Source organism: Petromyzon marinus, chromosome 22 (genome assembly GCF_048934315.1).
Source record: "Petromyzon marinus isolate PM22_M1 ecotype Great Lakes invasive population chromosome 22, UKy_Petmar_22M1.pri1.0, whole genome shotgun sequence".
Classification (NCBI taxonomy): domain Eukaryota; kingdom Metazoa; phylum Chordata; class Hyperoartia; order Petromyzontiformes; family Petromyzontidae; genus Petromyzon; species Petromyzon marinus.
Window position 1 is genome coordinate 12685365 of NC_133688.1, and position 27323 is coordinate 12712687.

At 45.6% G+C, this 27323-nt stretch overlaps 1 protein-coding gene across 2 annotated transcripts in view; it reads left to right on the forward strand.

Moving 5' to 3' along the window:
• Positions 1 to 10769: 10769 nt before the first annotated feature.
• The window catches only part of LOC116944998 (uncharacterized), a 48532-nt gene continuing 31978 nt past the window's right edge, over positions 10770 to 27323 (forward strand). For both annotated transcript variants that reach the window (XR_004403187.2, XM_032959018.2), the window contains exons 1-4: positions 10770 to 10992; positions 16749 to 17296; positions 18566 to 18658; positions 25821 to 25955. Coding sequence is in view for 1 of the 2 variants with exons in the window: in XM_032959018.2 (XP_032814909.2) it covers positions 17165 to 17296; positions 18566 to 18658; positions 25821 to 25955 (360 nt within the window). In the remaining variant the exon portion in view is untranslated. The remainder of the gene's footprint in view (positions 10993 to 16748; positions 17297 to 18565; positions 18659 to 25820; positions 25956 to 27323) is intronic.

Genomic DNA, 27323 nt, shown 5'->3' on the forward strand with positions numbered 1-27323 from the left:
TTGGACTCCCATGGTGAACTGGACTTCCATGGTAAACTGGACTTTCATGATGAACTGGACTCCCATGGTAAACTGGACTTCCATTGTAAACTGGACTTCCTTGGTAAATTGGACTCCCATGGTGAACTGGACTTCCATGGTAAACTAGACTTCCATGGTGAACTGGACTCCCATGGTAAACTGGACTTCCATTGTAAACTGGACTTCCATGGTAAACTGGACTTCCATTGTAAATTGGACTCCCATGGTGAACTGGACTCACTTGGTTAACTGGACTGCCATGGTAAACTGGACTTCCATTGTCTTCCAAAATAACAAGAAGACACAAATTGGACTCCCATGGTGAACTGGAGTTCCACGGTGAACTGGAGTTCCATGGTGAACTGGACTTCCATGGTAAACTGGACTTCCATGGTAAACTAGACTTCCATGGTGAACTAGACTCCCATGGTAAACTGGACTTCCATGGTGAACTGGACTTCCATGGTGAACTGGACTCACTTGGTGAACTGGACTGCCATGGTAAACTGGACTTCCATTGTCTTTCAAAATAACAAGAAGACACATTTTTTTTTCAAATTTCAAGAGCCGCCACTGCAGTCCTTAAAAAGTCACCGCATCCGGCCACGGAGCCGCAGGTTGCCGACCCCTGGTCTCGGCTAACGAGTCTCATTCTGGTATGAGTGGCATAACAAAGGGCAGACAGCAGTCTCCCCACAGCTGACCCTTTCCTTAAGGCTGGTTATCACCTTTACGCATCTGCAGCTCTGACACAAAGACCACCATCTGTTTCACGGTTTTTTGTTACAGTTCAAGCAATTACAATGCCACTGCTTATGCAGGCTGTTGGCATACAGTTACCCTGAACTAGCCTAGCCCGTCTTGGGCAACTTGAAAAACCTGTACCGGGGTGGAGAGATTTTTGGAGGCTATGTCCCCCATTGTCGTTCGCGTGCCACCGATTGACACGTTCCGACTTGCGCCCGCGAGACATTGGACCATCACAGCAACAGACCGTTGGGACGAGTGCTGTTGGCGAACACCTATGAAGGCCAACGCCAGTGGTGATTATTGCACAGCGCACCAGGTACTCATTTAAGGCTGAGTCGACCTAGGGGAGACCCAGGACGGGTTTAGATAATCGCCGCTTGTGCTGCCCGTGAGCGGGAATCGAACTCGACTCGCCGGGCTCGTAGCGCAACGCGCTAACCGCTACCCCACCGCTCATTGGAAATCAAAACACACACACAAAATGACAATGTTTTACACATTGAGCCTGTACAACCAGAGTAGATGGTAGACTGGAGCGAATGACGTAATTTTATTTAAGAGGGCTTGATTGTTAAACAAGGTTGGAGCAGTGGTGCACTGTCATTTGAATCCGATGACCTAGGTTCAATTCCCAGCCGCAGCTAATTATCCGAAGCGTTCCTGCCATCCACAAAAGCCACCACCTCCCCCGTCCTCCACTCCCTTCACTCCCCAGCACTGGCAAGCATGGCGAAGCATGTTTAAACAATCCCTATGACCGATACGGCACGGGGAGGCCGTCATCCAGCAGTGGATTGACAACGGGCTCTGACTTTAATGGTCGATGAGAGTGTGACCAGAATTTTAACCCCATGTCGGCCAAGTCTCAGGCGATTCACCGGTGACTACGTTTGCTTCATAGTTCAGTTTCACACTGAACACAATCATCATTATTCACAGCCAGCTGAGCATCGATTGAGACGTCTATATCTTAACGAAAGACGCCGGTGACAAAAAAGGATTGTAAAAAAAAGTTGTGCAAAAGCAATCACGAAATCCCAATGCCAATTGGGATTGCATGCCAATGCAATGCCGGTCACAGGGGCTGCTTGACTATACTTCACCACAGTGGTCAGTGCAGGTTGGTCAGAGGGGATCAGGGCCGATTCTGATATCACTCTGTACTGATGTTAACCAAGACCAGGTTAACTAAGAATTGCACCACCGCTCCACCCAGTGATAGATATACTGTGTATATCACATACATTTCAACAAATATATTTTAAATGGTCTCACAGGTGTACAGCTGATGAGATACATATTTGAATCCAAACGTTTTGGCTGTATCTCCTGCTTTCTATGGTATACAGTACATTACCTACGAGGGTAAGGATCATATTTTCACTCGACGTACAGAATGTGACGTGGTGCCCTATACAGTGAGGGATAAAAGTATTTGATCCCCTGCTGATTTTGTATGTTTGCCCACTGACAAAGAAATGATCAGTCTATAATTTTAATGGTAGGTTTATTTGAACAGCGAGAGACAGAATAACAACAAAAATCCAGAAAAACGCATGTCAAAAATGTTATAAATTGATTTGCATTTTAATGAGGGAAATAAGTATTTTACCCCTCTGCAAAACATGACTTAGTACTGGGTGGCAAAACCCTTGTTGGCAATCACAGAAGTCAGGCGTTTCTTGTAGTTGGCCACCAGGTTTGCACACATCTCAGGAGGGATTTTGTCCCACTCCTCTTTGCAGATCTTCTCCAAGTCATTAAGGTTGCGAGGCTGACGTTTGGAAACTCGAACCTTCAGCTCCCTCCACAGATTTTCTATGGGATTAAGGTCTGGAGACTGGCTAGGTCACTCCAGGACCTTAATGTGCTTCTTCTTGAGCCACTCCTTTTTTGCCTTGGCCGTGTGTTTTGGGTCATTGTCATGCTGCAATACCCATCCACGACCCATTTTCAATGCCCTGGCTGAGGGAAGGAGGTTCTCACCCAAGATTTGACGGTACATGGCCCCGTCCATTGTCCCTTTGATGCGGTGAAGTTGTCCTGTCCTCTTAGCAGAAACACATCCCCAAAGCATGTTTCCACCTCCATGTTTAACGGCGGGGATGGTGTTCTTGGGGTCATAGGCAGCATTCCTCCTCCTCCAAACACGGCGAGTTGAGATGATGCCAAAGAGCTCCATTTTGGTCTCATCTGACCACAACACTTTCACCCAGTTGTCCTCTGAATCATTCAGATGTTCATTGGCAAACTTCAGACGGGCATGTATATGTGCTTTCTTGAGCAGGGGGACCTTGCGGGCGCTGCAGAATTTCAGTCCTTCACGGCGTAGTGTGTACCAATTGTTTTCTTGGTGACTATGGTCCCAGCTGCCTTGAGATCATTAACAAGATCCTCCCGTGTAGTTCTGGGCTGATTCCTCACCGTTCTCATGATCATTGCAACTCCACGAGGTGAGATCTTGCATGGAGCCCCAGGCCGTGGGGAGATTGACAGTTCTTTTGTTTCTTCCATTTGTTAATAATCGCACCAACTGTTGTCACCTTCTCACCAAGCTGCTTGGCAATGGTCTTGTAGCCCATTCAGCCTTGTGTATGTCTACAATCTTGTCCCTGACATCCTTGGAGAGCTCTTTGGTCTTGGCCATGGTGGAGAGTTTGGAATCTGATTGATTGATTGCTTCTGTGGACAGGTATCTTTTATACAGGTAACAAGCTGAGATTAGGAGCAATCCCTTTAAGAGTGTGCTCCTAATCTCAGCTCGTTACCAGTATAAAAGACACCTGGGAGCCAGAAATCTTTCTGATTGAGAGGGGGTCAAATGCTTATTTCCCTCATTAAAATGTAAATCAATTTATAACATTTTTGACATGCGTTTTTCTGGATTTTGTTGTTGTTATTCTGTCTCTCACTGTTCAAATAAACCTACCATTAAAATTATAGACTGATCATTTCTTTGTCAGTAGGCAAATGTACAAAATCAGCAGGGGATCAAATACTTTTTTCCCTCACTGTATGTATACATGTATGTTGAACTTCTTTCGCACTGTACGTACACAACCATGCTAATCGGAGGTGCTATATGAAGAATACTGGACATCTGTCAAAAAGAGCTTCATAACTTATCGGATTCTGAATAAAAGGCAAAAAAGAGTGTGCAAAGAAGCATGAAAAGGTGCATGCATGGAATTACAATGAGAGCAAGGCCAACACATGGATCAGAGAACAAACGCAAGTCAAGAGTCATCATCGTGACCATTAAGTGGGGATTTGGGCGGCCGGAAGTGAAGACTAACAAAAGTGGCAGCCAAATGAGGTAATGCTTTGGAGAGGACCTCAACCATGGAGATGTAGAGATTAAACAGTCTCGAGTGTGTGGTAGGGATTGTTGCGTCGCTGGACTGAGGAATGGCGGGGACTTTGGGTGGCCTTCATTCAGCAGCGGATTGATCATGGTTGAAGATATAATTATTACAATGCCACGCCGACTCTTATACAGATAGGAACCACACTGATCCACATTGAGCTTTGCAAAGATTATCTTTCACAGTTGGTGGCTGAGTGACAGCAGTGATACACCCAAGTGATTTTCTGCTGTGCACAGTATAATTACAGTGGTGCTTAGGCAAAAGTGACCTAAGCAGAAGATGAGGACCCCCAGAAAATTCAAGGGACCTCGGATTCGTGAAAAAAATTGAGATGTACGAAATATCAGCTGGAATTCAGAGCCTAACAAACATAAAAAGGTGAATTAACATAAAACGAGAATAAATCTCTCAGCTTGTCTGCACTCCTCTAATTTTCACGCCATCTCATGTGTATAAGAACTTTCATGTTATTCCTTTAGCCTCACCCGTATCTGTCTCCTCTCATCGCATTACACATCAATATTTTGTCCACATCTCTCTTATGTCGCTAAATCTCCAGCTCACGAGGAGTTCATAAATTAAAAGCGGAGGGAGGGGGGCTGCCAATGTGCTTGCACAGGGGTCAGAAACCAAAATAACAAGAGGAGGCATTTCATTCGAATTCAAGATCAGCAATGCATGCGAATACGAGACGACGGTCCTTAACAAATCACGTCACGGAGCCGTATGTTTGCCGACCCCTGAGCTAAGCACCACCGTGGACCGTGCACATCAAATGCACCCGTTGTAGGCGGTTGGGACCATTTATCTCTCAAGCCGAGGAGGTTCAACGAGGAGCCACGTTAATGCCACGGCTGCAAACCACAGCGGCCTCGGCCGCCCCGCTACGCATTGCCCATCAGTGGCAATGCCAACCAGCCATATGCAAATACGTCTGTAGCGAGTCATTCTGACACTATTTAGGAGGCAACGTTCATTCTACACTTTACGCGACACCGTTACACACGGGACTAAATACACCTATTCTCACTCTTGTTACGCATAGGACCACAATACACCTATTTCTCTCGCATACGGGATAACTATAATCGGGCCGGAGCAGCCAACGTACTGCCTGACCCACGGTGTCGAAGACGGGGACGAAGACGCAGCACTTGGGTTCCACTTCACCTGCAGACAGCCCGGATCTGTGATCGCGGCTTCCCTTTTATCTCTCTCGGCGCGGCGGCCTGGCTCCACCCTCGGCCGCGCCCTACGTCCAGAATATTCCCGACTGTTCCAGGCGACACCGCACCTGTTCCCTCTCTGGCTCCGCCCTTAACCACGTCTCTTCACTCTCTAGACGTTCTCAGCTAATACCCCCGTGCCCCCTCGTTCACCATTGGCCCACATTACTCACCCCGGCCCATCACGTGCTTAACCCGGTGCCGGGGTGACTCGTCCTCACATGGCCCCTACCATCAGCTGCCCCCCACCGCACTCTCCCAGCGGCCCCCTCTGTGGTGATTCCCTGCGACGCTGGTGGAGGCTGCAATCCCCGACTCTGTCGGTAGGACTCGTCAGGCTTCCTCCTGCCAGCACCCAGTACCATGCCCCTAGTGGCCCACTTAATGGTACTGCACGGTGTGTTAGCCTCTGCGCCTGTTTCAACGGCACTTGGCGATACGCGCCGTAGAGATCCATTTAACGTCCCTATACGTGTACAAGTCTCATTACAGCCTCCAAGCTAAAACACATTTCTGAGTAGCAGCCATCAACATTACGTAAGCACTGTTTTAAATATTATTTGTAACCCTTGCCACTGATATTTTAGTGGGTCGTGGTGGCGCGTTGATTAGAACACTTTTTAGAGAACCCGGCCACATGAGCTCAATTCCCGGCCATGGCGATATCGTAATCAGCTCTGCCCCGATGCTTACGCACCAACCTGCACTGACACAGTGTGGGCAGGCTTTCCTCCATCCAGCAGTGGATTGGCAATGGGTGAAAAAATATAAAGAAAATCTTCACCAGAGACCTCTGAAGTTTCCACTGCACGTGGGCACATAAGCCCTTATTGGAAATGGCCTGATCGTAGTCATAGGTACTGGGCACTTTGTGTCTTTGTGTGCGTGAGAAACGCAAAGCAGATGTTATGGGAACGATTTCTCTGTGGCGGTTCAGTTCGCATTTGAAGAGGCACCTGCTATCTCTCTGCCTTGGGGCCCGAAGTCTAAAAAAACAGGGGTCGAGTTTTAAACAAATGAATGCCATCTGCAGCAGCCTTCCACACTGTAAACAAGATTATTGCTACCATTCCCCAAGCCCGACCCTTTAATGTTGAGACATTTTAAATAGTTATAGCTTTACGCATGTGCCCCTTTCTCATGTGTGATGTGGGGGGGTCACATGGAGCTTTTGCGGAAGACACATGACAAAGGGCCCTGTTGCATCTACAAAAGCCCCCCCCCCCACCCCCGAGGCTGTAAAGGGTCAAGGAATTCACTGACCCCTTTTCTCTGATCGTCAGGTGGGGTACAATATGCAAACATAGGTGGGACTGTGCTTACACCGGCACGACTGGTTGGAGAGAATACAAAGCTGGCTAAAATTGCAGCTCCCTAGGGAGTGCTTTTACGTGGCATTTACACACCAGCCATGCTTGGTAAATGGAATGGAGTTGCATCAAAATGTCGTCTTTGTAATGCTCATCTCTATTCGTGGTCCTGAGCCTTCCAGTGGTGGACATTTCAAACCCCTATGGTGTGGACCAGTGTACCTGTGGGCTGGCTACCGTCGACTTTACATGAAGTCATACGTGAGCAACAATGGGCTGAGTTCACCCAACCATGTCCTGGACTCATTCCAACTGTAATGTATGTTGAACTTCTTTCCCACCGTACATGGCTAACCGTGCTAATCGGAGGTGCGAGGGAAGGAAAAAAACTAAACACAAAAAGCATTTTTAAAGAAATTAGTTTTTCAATCTAGATTTAAACATGCATAGCTCCAGCGGCTTCCGAACAAATGATTACAGTAAAGCACGCATTTTTATTTTAAAGCCACTTAACTATGTACAATATAATGCTCAGTGCCACACAGCAAAAACGTAATTGTGTGGCATGACGGAACAAGTTGGAAGGAGGTTGCAACGGATAGGGCCACGTGTGCAAATCAGAGGGAAAATTGCAGGCAGACAAACGAGTGACACCCACTCGGTCGGTGACCACACGGAATACTTCAAGCCACGAAATGATAAAACTTTATGAACGTGGACTGAAGGACACATCGACGGTTACACATACAATGTAGATGGTGGTGAGACGAGAGTGGTGCTTGAATGACGCGTCAGTGTAACAAGTGGAACACGGCATTCAGATAGCGACGATGAGCCAGACTTACCGCTAGTGCAAAAAAATAACCAGACTCTTTATTTGTATAGTTCTGGAGGAATCCGAAAAATAACCAGACTCTTTATTTGTATAGTTCTGGAGGAATCCGATGAGTTATAAAGTGTTTTAACACGCTTTTATTTAACTAACTCTGTTGTTGTCGTTGTCGTCGTTGTTGTATCCTAAAATCTTGTAACTCAATTTTAACCCATTTCCCAATGTGGTATCGACTGCAAACTTGGTATACTTATGTCATACTGATGACAATGCTTTATTCTATCATAAAAAAAGAAATATTTTTAAACATTATTTTTTATATGTTATGTTTCGGCTTGGGTATAGTTGTCCACGGTCAACTGACGTTGGCTGTAATTGCCCATGTTCTCTTACGTTATGGCAAGCTTCGGGCCACTTCTTGGAGTCGTGCAGTTCTTCCATTACTAGTTCATACTCTTTGGTTCTATTCGGTAAAGTCACGTAGGTAAAAAATAAAATAACAAAAATCACGACGTTTCGGCCACAACACAAGTGGCCTTCATCAGGTGAAGGGACCGTGCTGTCATGAGGACAGCGTTAGAATTACTAGTTCATTTCATAAAAGCGTGTTTAAAAAAAGTTAAAAAAAATATTACTTATTTTTTGTTCACAGATGTCCGGATAAGCCAGGCAGCTGTGGCAAGAGTACGTGCAAAGCCCCGGAGGTCAGGTAACCAATCGACTGAAAAACAACGAGCACATGGAAGGGAGCGATGGCGACGTGAATGGACCAACGGCTTTGCACACAGAACGGCGGCAGGGTGGCACAACGTGTGCCACATAAGTTCGATTCCCGACTCAGGCACCGTTCTGTAAGAAGTTGCTCTTTCTCTCTCTCTCGCCCCCCCCCCTGTTTCTGCATGTGGTGGGGGGGGGGGTCCTCCAGGTTCCCTGCTTTCCTCCTGTTAATACCCCAAAAAATCCAACTGGTTATCGGGCAAATATCTCAACGCAGAAAAATAAAGAACGTAAAATAACGAAATTAGGTTTATACTTGAACATTGCCCCTTGCGAAAACTTGGCAGGATATCTTCTGAAAAAAACGTATTGAGACCGCGGGGCTTTCCTGGCTAAGCAAGAGTAATAACAACAACACAATCAACAGCTGCCACACAAGACCGAACTGAACGGCATCACCGAGGCAATAAACACGAGCTCACAACGAACGCAGTTGAATGGCTAAACATGCCATGCGTAGACACCTTTATAATAATAACATTCGCATGCTCTTCCGTTCATCAGTTTCTCATCTCTGCAAAGTCGTACGAAATGAGAATAGCACGGTTGGCTATGATAACCTCTTGACCGTGACCAATTTGGTGTCTAAACACCAACTGCGTACACGTGTACACTTAACCCCAACCCGTGCCAAGGTTTGTTGAGCGGTCACGGTGTTGAGAATCGATGATGAGCTGCTCCCGTCAGTCGTTGTGATTGTAGCAGTGTGGCTTACCCACACTTTACCCAACACGCACGACCTGCTGCTGCTGCTCGACTGTGATGTTACCCATCATTACCGCTACAGTATGTGGGGTACAGGCAGTGGATGGAGGGGGTTTAAGAATGCACGAACCAAACATCTTGAGAACTCCGCTCATCCTCGCAGTGCCTTTTCACTAAAATATGGCTCTAGATTTTGGTGTTATAATTTATTTATGTAGTTTATTGTTAAAAATTCGGTCACAGTCCCTATGATCACTGTTACATTGGATTTATGGCTTTTATTTTGGTGATTTCGAAAACGTTTTTTTTTGTTTTGGCCATGTTTTTGTTTATTGTAGTACGGAGTTAGACTGATGTCCTTAATCTTAGTTGTCTTGTGGTTGTTATTTGACTTGCATCCCACTGGGATTTTTGCACACAGCGTTGGTGTACGGTGCTATTTCAGGAATATTTTGATGTTTTTTTTTCTCCTGTATTTTCTGTTTGCACAGTCACAAAATCACTTTAAGATGTTTTCTTGTTCATGTTTTGGTTTGTTGCGGTTGCACCCGATTCAAGAGCCGAATGGCTCACAGGGCTATACCAAATAAATGAACTATGAACTGCTCGCCATCGAACAAAGGTCGCGGCGATCGCATTGCGCGGCGCTCTCGGATGCCCGTCTGGAACGCTCTTCCTTCCGATATTGGGAAGCCACTGGAGATGCGCGCTTTTAAATCGTCCAGATTGAAAATTCATTTGTTTAGAATGACTTGTTTTTATGTTTTCAGTTTGGTGTCCTGCCCCCGCATCTCCGATTCGCACGGTGGGCTACGTACGGTGCGAAAGACGTTCAACGTACTTGAACATTGTGCACTGGGAGATGGCAAGCGAACCGGCGACCTCTGGAAACACTTACAATGACGCTGCCTTCGTTTCTCCGTGAAAGAAGTACTAACGTTGCCTAAATCTAGATTTGAAGCTTTCGTGACTGCAAGGATTCATACTCTTTGGTTTTATTCGGTAAAGTCACGTAGGTAAAATAAAATAAGAAAACAACTAAATCACAGATTTTCTGCTGTGACTATTCCACCTGAAGACGGAAGCTTGTGTTGCCTCCGAAACGTCGTGATTTAATTGTTTTCTTCTATTTTATTTTATTTTACCTACGTGACTTTACCGAATAAAACCAAAGAGTATTAACGTTGCCTATTGAAGTTTCGAAGACTCGCTGGAAGGCCACGGGGACAAGATCCAGGTGCCATGGGTTTTGACTGAGATGACTGGCAGATGTACCAAATGTGCTCCTCACTGTGCCAATTCGTGCGTTTTATATCGCCCGGCGATCCGCTAGTTGTTGTGAGCGTGGTTCCCCTCGTCCTCAGCTGTTGCTGGAAGGGCGACTGCCTCCCAACTCCCCCAGCAGCGTCCTTCACGAACCTCCTCCACCGATCATGATGCTGCTGGTTCCACAAGTCGCCGTCAACTACACTCAGCTCCACACCCTTTTGTACCACATCAGCCCAGCTCTTCTCTAGCCCGTGCCGCGCCAGTTTTAGCCCCCCTCCTCCTCCTCTATCCGGCCGGGCACGGGGTGGCCGACTAAACTAAGAGATCCAACCTCACGTGGCCCAACAATACACAAAAAAGCACCACGCCCTGCAACGAAACCCAAGAATCGCAACCCCCCCCCCACCACCACCACCACCGGAAACTCGCGCACGCCCCCCTCGTCCGCTCAACAGGAAGTGACGTCACGACGAGTTGTTGAGGGGGTAGGGTATTGAGGGGGTGGGGGGGGGCGATGCATTGGGGTGGACAGAGCAGCAGCAGGAGGAGGCGGAGGCGGCGGCTGTGGTGCGAACTTCGTGAGCGGCAGGGAGGGGAGGGGACACAAAAAGTTGAATTCGCCTTCGACTCGGCTCCGTCTCGCACGAAGCTCGGCGTCCCCTGGCTTCGGAAGCGTCGCGCGGCAGCCTCTCAAGAAGGAGGGCTGGCGGGCTGGCGGGCGGGACCGAACAAAGGTGAAGCGTCGCCCCGTGTGTTCAGTGTTGCTGTGCGTTACGGAAGAACTGCGCCGCTGTTGATGATGATGATGCGGCGGCGGCGGCGGCCCTTCTCTCGGTGGTGACGGCGGTGCTGGTGGTGCTGGTGGTGGCGGTGCTGGTGGTGGTGGTGCTGGTGGTGGTGGTGCTGGTGGTGGTGCTGCTGGTGGTGGTGCTGGTGGTGGTGGTGCTGGTGGTGGTGGTCCTGGTGGTGGTGCTGGTGGTGGTGGTGTTGGGTCTTTGCGTTGAATTCCCTTTTAACCGCTCGCGAATCACGCGGAATTTTGTTGTTGTTTTGTTTTTGTTTGCTGCAAATCGGCAATAACTCTTTTTGGGGTCCACCGTTGCCCTTTTGTTACCCGATCTGGTTTTGTTATTCTAACAAAACCCGGCAAGGCATCGTGGACGCAATCATTTGCGGCTACCGTTGCATTTGTTTAAATAAACGCACACATTTTGGAAGCTAATTACACGCATTTTTTGTTGTTGTTTTAAATCGTTTCTTTGTAATCGCAATGGTTGTGCATCTATGCGCAACGCTTGATCGCTACGAACACCGCCACGGTGAGTGAGTGTGTGTGTGTTTACATTGGGCGACAACAACAACATCGTCGATCAAGCAGCCACAGAGCAAAGCGAACCACTATTGCGTTAATCGGAATACGTATTCATACCGGAGAAATCCGATGAGCTACAAAGCTCTTTTCCCCCCCCCCACGCACTCCACGCACATCTCCAGTATTGATTGTGGCGGCTGTGGTCGCGGAGGCCGCTGTCACCCAGACAACAACAACAACCAACAGCTGAATTGACTTAAATTGTGACTTAAAACATTCGTGACTGCAGGAATGAATATTCTTGGTTCTTTCGGTGAAGTCACGTTGATAGAAAATAAAAAAATAAAATTGTAAATGAAAGCGGTCTTCATCCGCCTGATAAAGACCGCTTGTGTTGCGATCGAAACGTCGTGGGGTTTTTGCTTTTATTATTTCATTTATTTTCTATCTCCGTGACTTTACCGAAAGAACCAATGATACCTTAATTGACTACCTGTACTACTGCTGTACAGACGCCAAACTCATTATCGCCGTGACGGGAGCGTGAACTGCGTACGTCCCATACCTGTCAACCCCTTATCAGTGCCCTATCTTATTGCAGACCAATTCAGACGTTTATTGGGTGGTCCTTTTAACATCTCAACGTCCATCCTACAAAGTCCCATCACAAGGGAGAAACGCAAACAAATAGACATTCACCACTGGTAGACTCACCCACACACTCACCCACACACTCTCATACCTGTCAACCCCTTATCAGTGCCCTATCTTATTACAGACCAATTCAGACGTTTATTGGGTGGTCCTTTTAACATCTCAACGTCCATCCTACAAAGTCCCATCACAAGGGAGAAACGCAAACAAATAGACAATCGTTTGTGCTTTTGCCCGTATTCAAACGGCTGTACGCAGTATGGACCCAAAAACTCAATTTCCCTGTACAAGAATACGGGGTAAACCTGGTGTTGACAGGTATGATGTCGTGTCAAGAGTAACATTCTCCCCCCCTCTCTCCCCGCTCCGATATTTTACTTCCAATCGTATTTATGACGGTGTGATAAGAACAAGTACCGTAGATGGACTTGGAGCAAGGGACACGTCGCCTGAACGTCTTACGGCCGCGCCACGGGTCGTGACGAATGGCGAATCGACAGCTCAAGGAGGGCAGATATCGACTCCCACCGTGGAGACGGAGCGTCTAAAATAGGCCCCCTGTTTTGTGTTGGGAGATAGACGCAGTGGCGATGCGTGTCAAAGAACGTGAGAGATGGCGACGACTTGTGTGGTGCCCATCATCCAGCAGTGGATATGCAGCGTCTGTTGCGTTAAACAGTTGATTGCGGCGCCACGTAAATCAACTGCTTTGAAATGTATGAAATGTATGTGGAACTACGAATGTATTCATAATAAAGGTTTTTGGGTTAGATCGCGTTTATTTATAAATGTGTCGTAACCCTCCACCACCCGACACGGCCAATCAGCAAAAAAAAGTGTCACGTTGACAAAAGACAAATAATTCACTACTTCAGCCCACCGGTGTGTTGAAGAGTTAATCCACATTTACAGTTTGAGTACGACGTTTCGCTGGTAAATACTTCCAGCATCATCGGGCAATTCGCCAGAATGGTAAAGCCCTCGCTTGCTCCCGGTTTTATATAGAGCAGCAGGGTGACGTCATCACTTAACTCATCAGGTGCAGTGATTAGAGGCGGAGGGGGGGTAATGTAATTATATAATCGATTAGTAATGTATGTTGAACACACCACCTTCCCTCAATGGGGAGGAGGGAAGGTGGGTGTGTAATGCACATGTATAGTACTTACATAAAGAATATTACACATGCGATCAGAATAGCAGGCATATTACTTGCTGGGTTATACTACAGGGTATTCATTCGTTCAAGTGTGTTGTCTCTGGCACACTACAACTCCCATCTTCATGCCCCGTTTAAGTGAAGCTCCGGTCTGGATCATATGAAGGGACATTATTATATTTCTTGTGTGGGTGGCATAGTTGGTTAAAAGCGCTGGCTTAAAATCGGAAGGTCACGAGTTCAGATCGACTGACCCATTGACCTCCTCTACGATGCCAATTTGAATGAGTTACCACTTTGTGAGAAGTCAGCGGCGGTCATATGGCGAGGTTGAACCCGGATTGGAAATGTGGAATTCTCACGACTGGGCCAGGATCACCGACAGAGATGAGAATCCTCCCCCACACCCCCGTCTGTTTGAGAAACACTGACTTTGAGAGAGTTGAGGGTTTTTTGTTGTTTAACTTTGGTGTTGCTTCACATGCTAGAAGCAGGTATATTATTCAGCTTCCAGTACTCGGAGTGAAATGTTACATATCACGCCGTGCATCGGAGAGCGTTATAGACCATAGCTCGGGAAAACAACTGGAAAAACCTACGCAGCAAAAGCGACTGTCGATCCTATGAATGCCGTTGCTTGTGGTGGCCCTCGTTTTGCTACCGCTTTGAGGATCATTGTCTGAAATAAAGGACTCTTTGTTATAAATGTTGGGTTTCTTGGTTGCACTGAGTTGTGCTCTTGAGCCCCCCCCCCCTCATTTGTCGGACCAACATAGTCTGCAGCAGATAACCCTCCGTAGATTATTCAAGGATAGCTGAGGTTTTCCTGCAGGCAAGTTATTGATAATTGCCTATCCCCCCCACCCCACCTTGTTTGTAAGCTTATCAGGCACTACTAAGGTTTGCTAGATGTTTCAGGCTTGGAAGTGTGTTTGGCAGAGGTAAACATTTATAATGTTATGTTTTCATCGGTTGTAAAGATATGAAATGTAACACATTGCATCATGTAGTGTTTAAAAGCACCGACGAATGTTAGTTTGACGCTGAATGTGAAATGAAGTTCTAACTGACCTCACGAGAATAGTGAAACGTGATTTGGTGACGCTGCTTTGGCAGTCAATAACGCCGTGGCTGTAAAAAAAAATACATGTAATTGGCGACGTTTCGGGCAGTGGCCATTCGTAGCACATGGCTAGATATATTCGCTCGGTTTTGATTTGCGTGGAACCAAACGAGTCTTGCCTGGGTGTGTGCTGCGAAATCATTTGGCGCGTTGTATTATTACGTTTGTGATGGACAGTTTACTTAAGTCTTTGAGCACATAAGCCGAATCCTAAGAATCGCCGAGTGTGGGTGTGGTTGAGGGGCACACGTTCTTGGCCCTTTTAAGTGACGCGTAAGCCGTGTTGCACGCGGCCACGTAAGTTCCCCACTCTTCTTCACAGTATTGTGAACACCTGGCCCTCCTTCTGTAAACTGTTAGCGTCCGGCGAAATCTGCGCCCGGCTAAATCTACGTCCAAACAAAAATGCTCATTCGGTTGTTTCTCAGAAGTTTCTCTCTAGCTCTTCTCATCTCTTGTCACATGACGCTAACGCAAAGCGAATGGTTGGGCGTTAACAGTGTGTTCGTTGGACTGCTGACTGTAAAAAAAAGCGACGAGAGAGACCCTTTGTATCTGTCGTCAGCGATCTGTCGTTACGCGCCTCACGAAAGGAAGCAGATGTTGCTCGAATCAAAGGAAATCGGCTTCTTGTTGTTCTTGTCGGATTTGTTCTGACCTTGGTCAGCAATTACAGCACTGGGCGTGTGTGCTGCCACGGCATTTTCACAGCATTTTAGAGTAAAATCATTGCTCACAAACGTCGTGCCGATGGTGTGTGATACTGAGGTGGCTTTGCAGCTCCATTGCGTACTATATCGGCTTTTACAATTATTTCGTTTTTCACTGCAGTCGCCACCTTTACGGAAATGCCTGCAATGTTCCCTGTCTTGATGCTGTCTTTAACTTCACCGTTCGCGAACGTCGATTATTTTTTGGTAAATATTTTGTTATTAACACGGGAGCTCGTTTAGCCATTGGGGTGACAACGACTTTTAGCTCTGATCTGCTTACAAGATCTACTAACGTCCGGTCACTTTGATTGCAGTTGGGTGAATTTATAAATAGACGACGTGCAATGCTACGCAAAAATTAATGCTGCACACTTAATAAATGTGTCACTGCCGCATGAAATCAAATTGCAAGCGCACTTTGTTCGTTCTGATGTCACCTTCAGAGATGGCGCCTGTTCGGTTGGTGGATTTAATATTTGTTACTGATTAATAACAGAAGACATTTGGGCTAATATTTGCACGTCGAAGACACTTTCGTTTGGACCAAGGTTAAATATTGAGCATCTGTTGTGGTGTTTCTACCGTGGCACCAGACGCGCCTCATTGTATGACGACGAGCAGAGAGTAGGAAAATAATTACCATGGTGGTCATCCGTCTTTTTTGCTGATACTGACCTTTTCAATTCCTTTCATGCGATGCAGTATTGCAATTGCGTGAGCATGAGCTTGATCGCTTCATAAGGGCACCTACACCCCCCCCCCGAATCACACGTGGATATGGCTTGCATGTTTTGGACACTGTATGGCCGCGGAGCGTACTCTCGCGTTCATGAGATCGCGCTGTTAAACCCCATATCAGCATCCCAAACAAAAAAAACCCCATAAATAAACGTTGGTTACTCCAAAAACAATGGGTGGACACACAGTACCCGCTCATTGTTTAAAAATGGAGGGGCGTGTACACGGAAACTGGAAGAAACTGCTTATTCCCCGTGGGAGCAGCAGTTAATGTAAACTAGCAGGCGACTTTATTCACGGTGGCTTCTCATTGGATCCACATTGCGAATCGCGTTGTTTAAAACACTGAAAATGCTGTGGAACGTTTAGAATCTGCATTGACAACCGGTGCCAAATGCCATCAACAACGTGTCATCTGGTGTGCGTGGGGGGATGCGTTGTTTAAGAGGCTACGTGACACACTGTGATGTGCACGATGTGCATATCCGACGGTGTGCATATCCAGCTGTGTGTCGACACTGTTGTCTGTGCGTCATGCTTTATGGGTTTATGGAGTGTCACTTTATGTAGCCAAGAACATGTTTCATTTTACGTGCGTGCCTTTCTGCATTCATGTCTTTGATGTGATCGTGTCGTTCTGTTTGTTGTCACGGTTCCATGTTTGGTCCATTATTATTTGGAGACGCCATGAACAGGAACTGTATTTGCCACTTCAGGTGTTTTAATAATGTGTTTTTTTAAAGGTGAGCGTTCAGGACTAACCGTCCTGTTTTTATTATCTTCTTTACCAGGGCTTAACTCACTCCGGCCATAGGGTGAGGAAACGTGAGCGATGAAGAAAATTGTGACGGTGACATCACCTTGACCCGTTGGGTCGGATGTGGAAACACTGATTTGTCACAGCAAACGCAGGAACGCTTCACATCAGCGTAACGTCAACACGGAGGCGGTCCATTTAAAGCGGATGCGGCGCAGCCTCGACAACTACGGGAGCGCATTTTTATTCTTCTTTCTTAGTATTCAGAATAGAAGCGAGAACGAAAACAAGCACACGCGCGCACAAAATCATCGTCCCCGCGACATGCTGGGCTGCGGCCAACGCCTGGGCGTTTCGTCGCAAGAGCTCGCCCACGAGGGACCTTGAGAGTGAGAGAGAAGCGGCTTGCAGAGCGAGCAGCGGGGACCGAGGCGGCAGGCATCGGTCGCGATGTCTTCTTACGAGACGGGCGCGCTGCGCCGCGGGGCGCTGGGCAAGCGCAGCGTCTACCAAGAGGCGCCCGACAAGGGACTCGTCAACGAGCCTGGCCAGAACAGCTGCTTTCTCAACAGCGCCGTGCAGGTAAAAGCCGGGCACAGAAGACTCTTGCTGGCGGCTCAGCGGGGTCGGGGGGAGCTGCTCATGCGGGTGTTGTGTGTTTGTCGATCGGGCGATGGTGTGGGGTTGTGTGAGAAAGGTGATTCTTATCAAGATTTTGTCTGCAGAATATTTTAGTTTCACGCAGAGGTCCGCGCTGATTTGAATACTCTTCAATGAATTTAATTACGCGTAAAGAACACGTTTTCAAATTGGTTAATTGTTTTGTATGATTGCGATTCTTCTACCAATGTTGAACAATTTCATCATGTATATTTTGTTATATTCGTATGTATCTACACCATATTTAAAGTGTATCAGATCAGCGCACAAACATGCAGTATTTCTGGTTTTTTACGCCTGCATTCTTTCAGTAGAAATATGAAGGAAGTTTTGGAGACAGTGGAATGTTGGTGGGGGTTGTCATTTTTGCTGACATTCTTAAGTCATGTTTTATTTTTGAATGTGGACTGTTAACCAATGTCAGATTGAGTAGTATGCAATTGCCATACTTTCCACAAGATACTTTAGTAAATATTTTGTTCGGTTAACACTCTTTACTTACCATCGCTTTAAATGTGGTAATTACATGTTGTATAGAGTGTTGTTTGAATTAAACCAGGTATTTTTGTAGTATTAAACTGTATTGTACATTAACGTACAATAATTTAACGGTATACAGTTACATCCGTAATCGCGTACGTGCGATTATACTGAAGTTTTTTTTCTTCCGAGTATAATAGTGATCTGAAATGTTTACAAGCCTTTAAACCCAGTGAGGGATTACACGGATTCAGGTTTTTCCAGTTTTTTTGGCTCAAACAATGGCTTTGCCTGGTGAGACCTCTACACCATTTTGGAGCTTCACTCTCCCTCGAGTCTCTCGGGCAAAAGCCTGCTTGGCCGCTCATTAGAACGCAAACGAATCAAACGGTCATTTGAAATGAAGCCTTTCATAAGATCGTTATACCACATGGGATATACGTCCAAAATACCTAGCTGCCACGTGACGCGAGCAGCTTAATTGACGGTGGTTGTGCTTCCTTTTTTTTTTAGAAGACACCGTTTCTCCTATAAAAAAAGCGGCTCTGCCCTGCATTGCCAAAAGCAGGAAAAGGCAGAACAAACGCTGGAAGTTGACAGTTGCGCCGCCGATTCGCCCGTTCCACCCGTGCTCGGGCCTTTTTTGTGCGGTGGCTTTTTTCGCTAACGGGCGGCCGTCCATTTCCTCTGTGCCCCTTCCTGCCGCTCAAGGTGCTGTGGCACTTGGATGTTTTTCGGCGAAGTTTTCGGCAGCTGACTCAGCATCAGTGCCTCGGGGAGGCCTGCGTCTTCTGCGCCCTGAAGGTAATGTTGTGCCCCGCGCCGTACCCAATGCTCTGGCCTTCCCACCCCGCACCCCACGACTCCCGATCAGTGCAGTCTGTTCTCCTATAACGCGGTTGTTTCGTTCTTGAGGAACACTGCATTATTAAAAAAATTGAATATATGATATAGGATAAAGCACAGTCCGTGGTAACACGTGGGATGTTTATGCAGGCCGCAAACAACCTGTTTTAATATTCTTGGTTCTTTCGGTAAAGTCACGTAGAAGGGAAACAATAAAATTCTCATGAAGTTTCGACCGCAACACAAGCAATCATCAACATCATCATCAGATGATTGCTTTTATTGTTTCCCTTCTATGTGACTTTACCGAAAGAACCAAGAATATGAATCTCTGCAGTCACGAAAGCTTTCAATCAAAACCTGTATTAAGGCCGAATAAATACGGAGGTGCGTGGGTAGCATCCAGAAGCAATCCAGCAGCATCCCGCCTTGTGTGATGCTATGCCGAGGCAGCCGTACAACCGCTGATTCCTGCTTGCGCAATGGAGTTCTGTTCACTCCATCGCATTATATCCAATTCGCATCCGCGTTATAAAAAAATGTGTTCCCGAATACATTCATCGCGTTATATCCAATTAATGTTATGAAATCACACCTTATAGGAGACCAGACTATCACTAAAACTCAGCCAGGCAACACACTATTATTGTTTAGAAGTGTAAATCTGACTGTTTTCCCTACCTCGCACAGCGGGGTAGCACTCTAAGGGAGTGTGGTTTCATGTCTGACAAAACAAATATAAGATGATCGAAACTTAAACTGGACCCCCGGCAATACAGCGTCTACAGGGTGGGGTGGAAGTTCATATACTAATGTTTTAAAAGCCTTAACACAATTTAGGGTCAAGGTTTGATTTAGCATTTGATTCTGTTTTCTCTAATTTTCACCATAACCTTTTCATTGTGTCTCATTGTTTTCTAACTTTTTCATACGCTTTAGTTTATTCCTATTTGGCTAAATGTAACAGCATAAATCATAATGTATTCTTTCATGCACAATTCGATGCATGTATCCGGAGCGGGAGTATCTATTATTCACCTGAATCTGATTTGTTATGTGCCAAGTCTCGAGTGTCATAGTGGAGGTGGGTTTCATTGCTGTGCACATTTGTGTCGATTATTTTCTAATTCAAATAATAATTGTAAACTTTCATATGACCGTTCCTATAGAAACTCGAGAAAAGTCACATTTTGCAGCTATCAGAGATGGCGTGTTCTAAAATATGAATGTTACGTGATTTACAAGTCTATCAAATGTTGAAATCAAACTGAGATACTGCAATAAGGACACGTGGATCAAAAGTATATATAAATATCGCGAGACGTCATACCAGCTGTTAAAGAAAGTAAGTGGGTTTAGACAGGCAGGACACATGCCCAAAATGTGTAATTGGCTGATGGACGAGACTGGAGATGACATACACAGCAAAGGCAAGACCTCACGTGCAGGAGTGAGATGGATTACGGCATCGTCGGCACTGTAAGGGGGATGGTGACTGTGTGGAGGCCTTCATCTCGCGATGGATAGGTGATGTTTGCTGCTGATGATTTGGTTTGATCCAGCATGTCTGAAACTCTACCTGCTCTCATATCCATTCATTATATTGACGTTGGCTTTCAAATATTAAATGCTTCTTTAAGGTAGCACAATAATGCGAGCGCTATTGGCCTTTAGGGCATTCGCGCCAGTCTTTATACCCTGACTAGTACTCTTCAGGGGAGAGACGGGTTTGCCATTGTGCAGTGCTGTGCATTCTCGCTTGAGGGGGAGGAAGGGAGGGATTTTGTTGCATGTAAACACTGTTGTGCTTGAGTGAAGTCTTGCGTTGAAAGGCAGAAGTCTATGAATGTTAAACAAGTGTTTGTTAGACACAAGCCGAGGGGGGGGGGGACCCTTGCTCCCATTAACAAAATGCAGCCTGTTTGCCAAAAGCTTTGCTTGCTCCATTTCCCTAAAATAACTTACCGAGCCACCAGCTCGAGAGAACGTTCAGAACATATTTGTCTTGCATACTTCACCGTGTTTTTACAGTTAGGCGGGCATGCTCGATTGCGAGAGCCGGAGATTGTAAATTTAACAAGGGTAACTTTATTCCATTTCCTGTCTGCTCGCGCAGTAAATCTGTCACTCGACGATGGTACAATATGCACACGCTCAAGTCGGCACGAAAAATCGTGGCCATTTTCCAGCACAGTGTGTTACTTCTTATAATGTTTGACTGTTTGGCTTATGATGTTTGGCTCTGAGAATGTGTAGTACAATAATAATGCCCATTTATTTACCCAAGAGAGGTTGACTGAGTCTAGAGACTCGCCTGCATTGGGATATCTGTGAGTTCTATTTTTGAGAATTTGGCATTTCAGAGGTAACTGGCATACGGAGCGAAAACTCAAATGTGAGCGGATAACACTTAACACCTCTGCACAGATAGATGCAGTCCACAGAGGTGTACCAAATACATGGAACGTATGAGGACGGCCCATTGCTGTCATGCTATCTCCTGGCCACCTCAAAAACCAAATATATATGCCTAGAATTACCTGGGTATGCACTGGTGGTCACCCATTTAAGTATGAACAAGACTCAAGCCCTCCTTAGCTTCTGAGTTGAGAAGAGATCAGGTTGTATTCAGGAAAAGGAGAGTGGTTTGATTTATCATCATCATCACATCATTAGAATCGGCGTGCGATTTTATCTATCTGCTGTTGGATGAAGGCTTCCCCATGGTATCACCATCTATCATGGTCCTACAATGTCACATTCCATTTCGCTCCTACACATGAACTAATTTCATGCCTTCTAGCGATGTGGTAGACCTGCTTGGGGTGGGTTTTCTTATTTATCTGCCATTCCATCAACAGTGTTGCTTATCAGCCTCTTTTGCAATTTGTCCTGACAAGACTTAATACCTTTTTTTAACTGGAATTTTAACCTTCCAACTATTACGTTAACTACATTTTCGACAACATAGCTTTGCTGTGTCAAACGTTTATTGTTGTGTTTAAATGGAGAGCAGCGAGGCTTGTTTACGCGATGCACAAAATGGATGTTTATTTCAAGACGAGTTGAGTGGGATTTTGTTTTCCACTGTCTTGTTCTTGTGCAACCAAAGCATATCTTTTGAGCTGCGATAATCCTGCATTGTGTGTCTCTGTGTAGCGTAAGCTTCCCTCAGTGGGTATTCATTTACATTTCACCTCTCCTGCCACGCTTAGTTTTTCCCACACGACCAATGAATAATTAACTGTCCTGGGGTCGAAATTAATACACCCCTTTTTAAAGGGTCAGATGGATCCAATGCTATTTGAGATTCTATGCTTTGATGCAGACATTAGGTAAAAAAAAACGACGCTTGCAGGCAATTGTGTGATATAAAACAATCAAGCATCCCCAGACTATATTTCTTGATTTCAGGCACTGACAGAATCCTGATTTACGACCTGTAGCCACCAGTGGCACACTTATCATGTTTTAGTTGAGATTGTACGCTATGAAGAGATACCATTGCCTGAAACGTCGCCTTTTATATTTTTATTTTAAAGCCACAGTGTTATTGATTAGTCTGTTGACGGTTTTGTTGTTATTTGTGCTTCTGCATCACTGCCAATGCAGTTGGGACCCATTTAATTTACATCGTATTCAGATCTGAGCTAAGTGTGTGTGTGGGTGGCTGGTTGAGCAACTGGACGCTGCGAGATGAGGGATGGGTGTGCACTGCTGTCTGTGTGTGCTGGCTCGTGCCAGTGTGCGTGCGGTGGAAGGGGTGATAGCACGCCCGGAATGTGGCTCCTTGCGTTCCTGCGAGAGCCCAGTGATGATACAATCCATGTGTTTTACGGCTCCGGCCATGCTGCTTAAAAACAAAACCAGTTACAAAGGGCACAGAGAGGAATCTCATTTTGCCCGTTGTTATTGTGAGAGGAATGTGTCCTCGGGCTAAGCCACGCCTAATACAATGCCTTGTTCATATGCTACGTGGTTTGTCACATTTGTGGGCAGTGAAGATCATTCTTGACAGAAAGTTTAAAACTTAAGTCGGGCCCCGTGTTTTTTGTTGTCATGAGAAATCTGCTTGGCAACGGCATTTGGAATTAATGGTTCATTGTAAAACTGAAAATAATTCCACGAACAATAGCAGTTGTTATTAGTCATGTAGAGCAAGGTTTAGGGTGGGTTGTGACTTCATTTTCGTTAGTTGCCGTGTGTGTTGAGTACTCGATGTCCTGCAGAAAACAATGCCGTGCCCTCAGTCAGTAATGCACTCATTGGCCTCGTGAAAGTCAACCTCATACCTATTTTTAATATTCACTCTCAGCAGTTTGCAGGGCCCCATGTGACTTCCAATAGTGATCTCAAGAGTCTTTGGTGGGCACTGTAAAACCTTGTGCAAAAGAGATGTTTCAAACATTTTAAGTCAAGGTGTTGGAAGGAGTGATATTTTCTTTACGTTATTCCAATTCTTGGAATGGTTAAGCCAGATTGGTGAGCTCCAATAGAGGGTTGTACAAGCGGTCTTTGGCAACAACAGGTTTCGAAAAAATGTAGGTGAATGAATTGAATCAATTACGTAATTTCAGAGTTAAACGATAACACGTCGTTTGCCAGTGTTACAGAAACTGCAGCCAGAACCTGCTCTAGATAATCCAGGCACCCCCAATGCATCATGTCTTGTCACATGCACACCTGCTTGTCATCAGGTGTATAATGGCTGACATTCTGCCCAGCCTTAGTGTCAGTCGATAGGATAAGCTCATCCACCTCAAGAGGAAAGTGCCCATTGTATTTGGTGGTCCGTGAGATCACTCGATTGTACCCATCTAATCTGGTGTCTGGGATTTGAGCTGCCTTCGCAGTGTATCGCAACACATCATTGTTGAATTCAGGTCACACTCGTGTTTTGGACATCTGCAATTATATATGTCTATGGTATTTTAACTCATCTACTCATTTAATCAAGATAACAACTCAAGCATAGTAGGGTTTAAAAATATATTTTCATAATCAAAACCAAAAAACTCTTAAAGACGTCTGCTATTTTGGGAGCATGATCGTTTAGATATGGGACGTATTTGTTGTATTGTCTAACTATTTGCAATACTCAAATCGCATGGACTTACAATTCCTATAGTTCAATGAAAAATCATGAGTCTCTAACTAGGATGCCTTACTGGTGCAACATGATGGTGATGTGCTGCAATAAACTGGACCACATGTTACAATATAAAATGTACAAGAACACACATTACATAGCTGTGAGAATTTTTATTTTCATAACTTGGCAAGGCTCTTGAGTTCTTTTTGTTATCATTCATATATAGAACACATTTTCGATAAGAAATATCAATGTCCTCATAAATGCTTACCTTCTTTGCATACCAGTTTTACCATGCAATGTGTTTTTATTGCCTCCCAGCATCCCGTCAACATTGTACCAACACATGCCGGACATCTCTAATAGCAGCGCATTGCATAACCACGCTGCGATAAGATATTACTCGCACACATCCCCAGAAACTTTATCCTTGCCGCATTACGTGGGCTATTGCCCATTGAAAGTCGCTGTACCTTGAGCTGTGGCTAGTGTTGGATAGACATTTCATATAAATTAGTAATCACCTAATGTTTAAGAGTGTTCAAGATGTTACACAGACTACTGTTCGTGTTTGTGAAGTAAAGCCCAAGCGAGCATATTTAGTCACAAAATATAATAACGGACAGACAAGGGTGGAGCTGTGGTGCAGTGGTTAGCAACCTGCGCTATGAACCCGGAAACCTGCGTTTTAATCCTGGCCACGGCTACCATCGGTGGCGAGTGACATCTGAGCTGGTCCTGGGCTTCCCTCTTCACCAACCCGCATTGACCAATGTGGCGACGTCTACAGCATCACAGAGTTTCACATTACATTGCATTTAAATGCAGTCACATCACAAGACATTGTAGTGCGGGCCTATTTATTTCCTTGAGAGGAATAGACACTGTAGGAAACTAGGTGTTTTAAAGAGTGTGTTGTTGTGTTATTTTGGTTTGGTGGCTCTTGCTAGCCTTTTACGATCTAATAAAGCACCCACTATTGGTGATCTCTTGAGTGTGGACTTGGGCAGGGAGTTTGGCAGCACAAATGGCAGCGGGAGAGTAATTCCAGATTATGGGGGGGGGGGAGTAGAGGAGAACGAGTGGCACCCCCACCAACTCGGTAAAGGTTGACTAGAAGCTTCAACTGAAAGCCTTGGTTGCTGGAGCGGAGAGTGCATGGATGGGAAATGAGAGAGATGAGAGGTGAGGAGAAGTCCATTTATGGAGGATCTCGATAATGTAGGGTGTGATCTTGAAATTGATCGAAGGTTAGATTTGGAGACAGTGGTGGGGGAGTTATTGCAGTATTGGGGTCGTTGAAGTATGGTCAAACAATCCACATGGCTGACGTGGTGAGCTAGGCTTCCATGCAGCAGTGTATTGGCAAGGTGCTGTGCACATGTGAAAGTGTACAAAATACAGTCACATCCCAAAATGTTCTCGTGTATAATAGATAATATTGGGAACATGCTTACGAGAGGATGAGCGTTATCAGGAAAAGTAAATGATGTGCTATGTATAGTCACACGGAAAGGAAAAGTGGAAAGTCTGTACCCTGGACTTGAACAAAAGGAGTACGGTAATGAGAAATCTAAGATTCAGGGAAAGATTGTAAATATTTTCACCCTCTCTACTTTGAAGAAGAGTCATTGCCTGAAGCTTCAGCCTACTATTTATTTCCGTGAAATTACTCGAATAATGATGAATGTGGTGAGTTTATAATTTGTGTAAACATGTACATCATGATTTTTTAAATCACTTCATTCAAATATTACCGGTAAGCTATGCTGAACAAAGGGACAGATAATACAAGAGATAATACACGTGAGACAAATAGAATCCTGTCTTGAGTTGAACCATGAGTCCTGTTTTGTTACACTTTAACTTGTCGCAGTGAGACATTGGGTGAATCATTGCACGCCAACTAACAATGATTATAGCCTGTAAGCTCCATTATCACCGGACGGGGTAGAGCGTCTCCTCCTCCCTCCGGTGTAATTAGCGGTCCTGTGACTGCTGGCTGTGTTTTTCGCGATGCTGCTGCAGGCGCTCTTCTCTCAGTTTGAGAGCAGCCAGCGTGACGTGCTCACATCGGACGAGCTGCGGCGAGCGCTGGCCGAGACCTTCCGTGACGAGCAGCGCTTCCAACTCGGCCTCATGGACGACGCGGCTGAGTGCTTTGTAAGTCTCACCCCCCCCCCCTGGCCGGCTTTCCGGCTTCGTGGACGACGTCGCTTGTACCTGTCAGTTCTCATGCCTATAAAATGTAAGGTTTTTATTTTATTTTTCAGAAGTGACCTGGTCGCAAATGATTGCGCAACAAAGTGGTTTTATCATTTGTAAATTTATAGCAGACAAATACTCAGAACGCATGGTTGTTCTAATTGTTGGAGGGAAGACCCGGAGGACCCGGAGAAAAATCCACGCAAGTGCAATTGGCCTGCATACGTTTGAACACTTGCAGGCGGGCAGGCAGAAGCTCACATGCTCAACGTGTGTTTGTGCATTCATATATATGCATGTTTCCATACGCGTCTTTCTTTGTACAGTTGAATCCTCTAACAAACTGGAGTCTACTTTAATGGATTGGCTTCCCAGCGTGTTACACCTGCGCATGCTTGTTTTACAGGGGAAATTCTGGCAGCCCAATTGGCACATTGCAGAGCAGTGCAGATTATCAAAAGACGTGCCTATCTTTTATTAAATCTCCATGATGCTGTGCAGGATTACGCATCCAGTGTAATTATATTAATGAGCTCGGCGTGTGCACACCACGTGGGTTATTAAGTTTGTTTTCGTACAACACAATTTACTTCCCTTACCGATGTTGAATTGCCTGGATTGGCTGCTCGTGTAACCTTTTGACATATTTCAACAGTAAAGGTTATATGAATAGAAAATGTGTGGCAGAGGTGTGTTTGCTTGAACAAAAAGGGCCCTTTTATCCTCTTCCAACTCTGACACCACTTCAACATACTTTTAAGTACGTTTCAATAATACCGTAGATATAGGATTTCACATTCTTGAGTTGTGGCAGCAAATTCCAGTTTGCCTATTTTTCGTTACGTGAATTCCTCGTTTCTTTTTCAGCTAAAAATAACTTTAATATGTTACTTGCAAGTCTCGTGAATTATGGTGTACGCTCCAAAATGAGGCTGTCCAGTTATAAACACTTGTGTTGTAATTGAGTAACGGCAATTGACATTCGACCTGTCCGGGACATACGATATCAACTGTACAGCCAGCCCTTGCACTCGGTCACTGCAGCCCCGTTGCGTTAAATCAACGTCAGACGGCAGCTCAAAAGGAAAATCAATATTGTGCTACACCTCAAACACTTTCCACCTCATTTGTTACACAAGCAGCCGATTGAAATCCGCCTTGATTAACAAAATAAACCACCCCCTCCTTTTCGAGAGTTGAATTTTAAGCATGTAGTGCTGCTCGTGTTCAAACGTATGCAGGTGCTTGGCTGACTTGGAAACTTGGGGGGAAAAAGAAAACATGAAAGTAGCTCGGTGATGGTCGAAGGGGGCAATATATCTCACG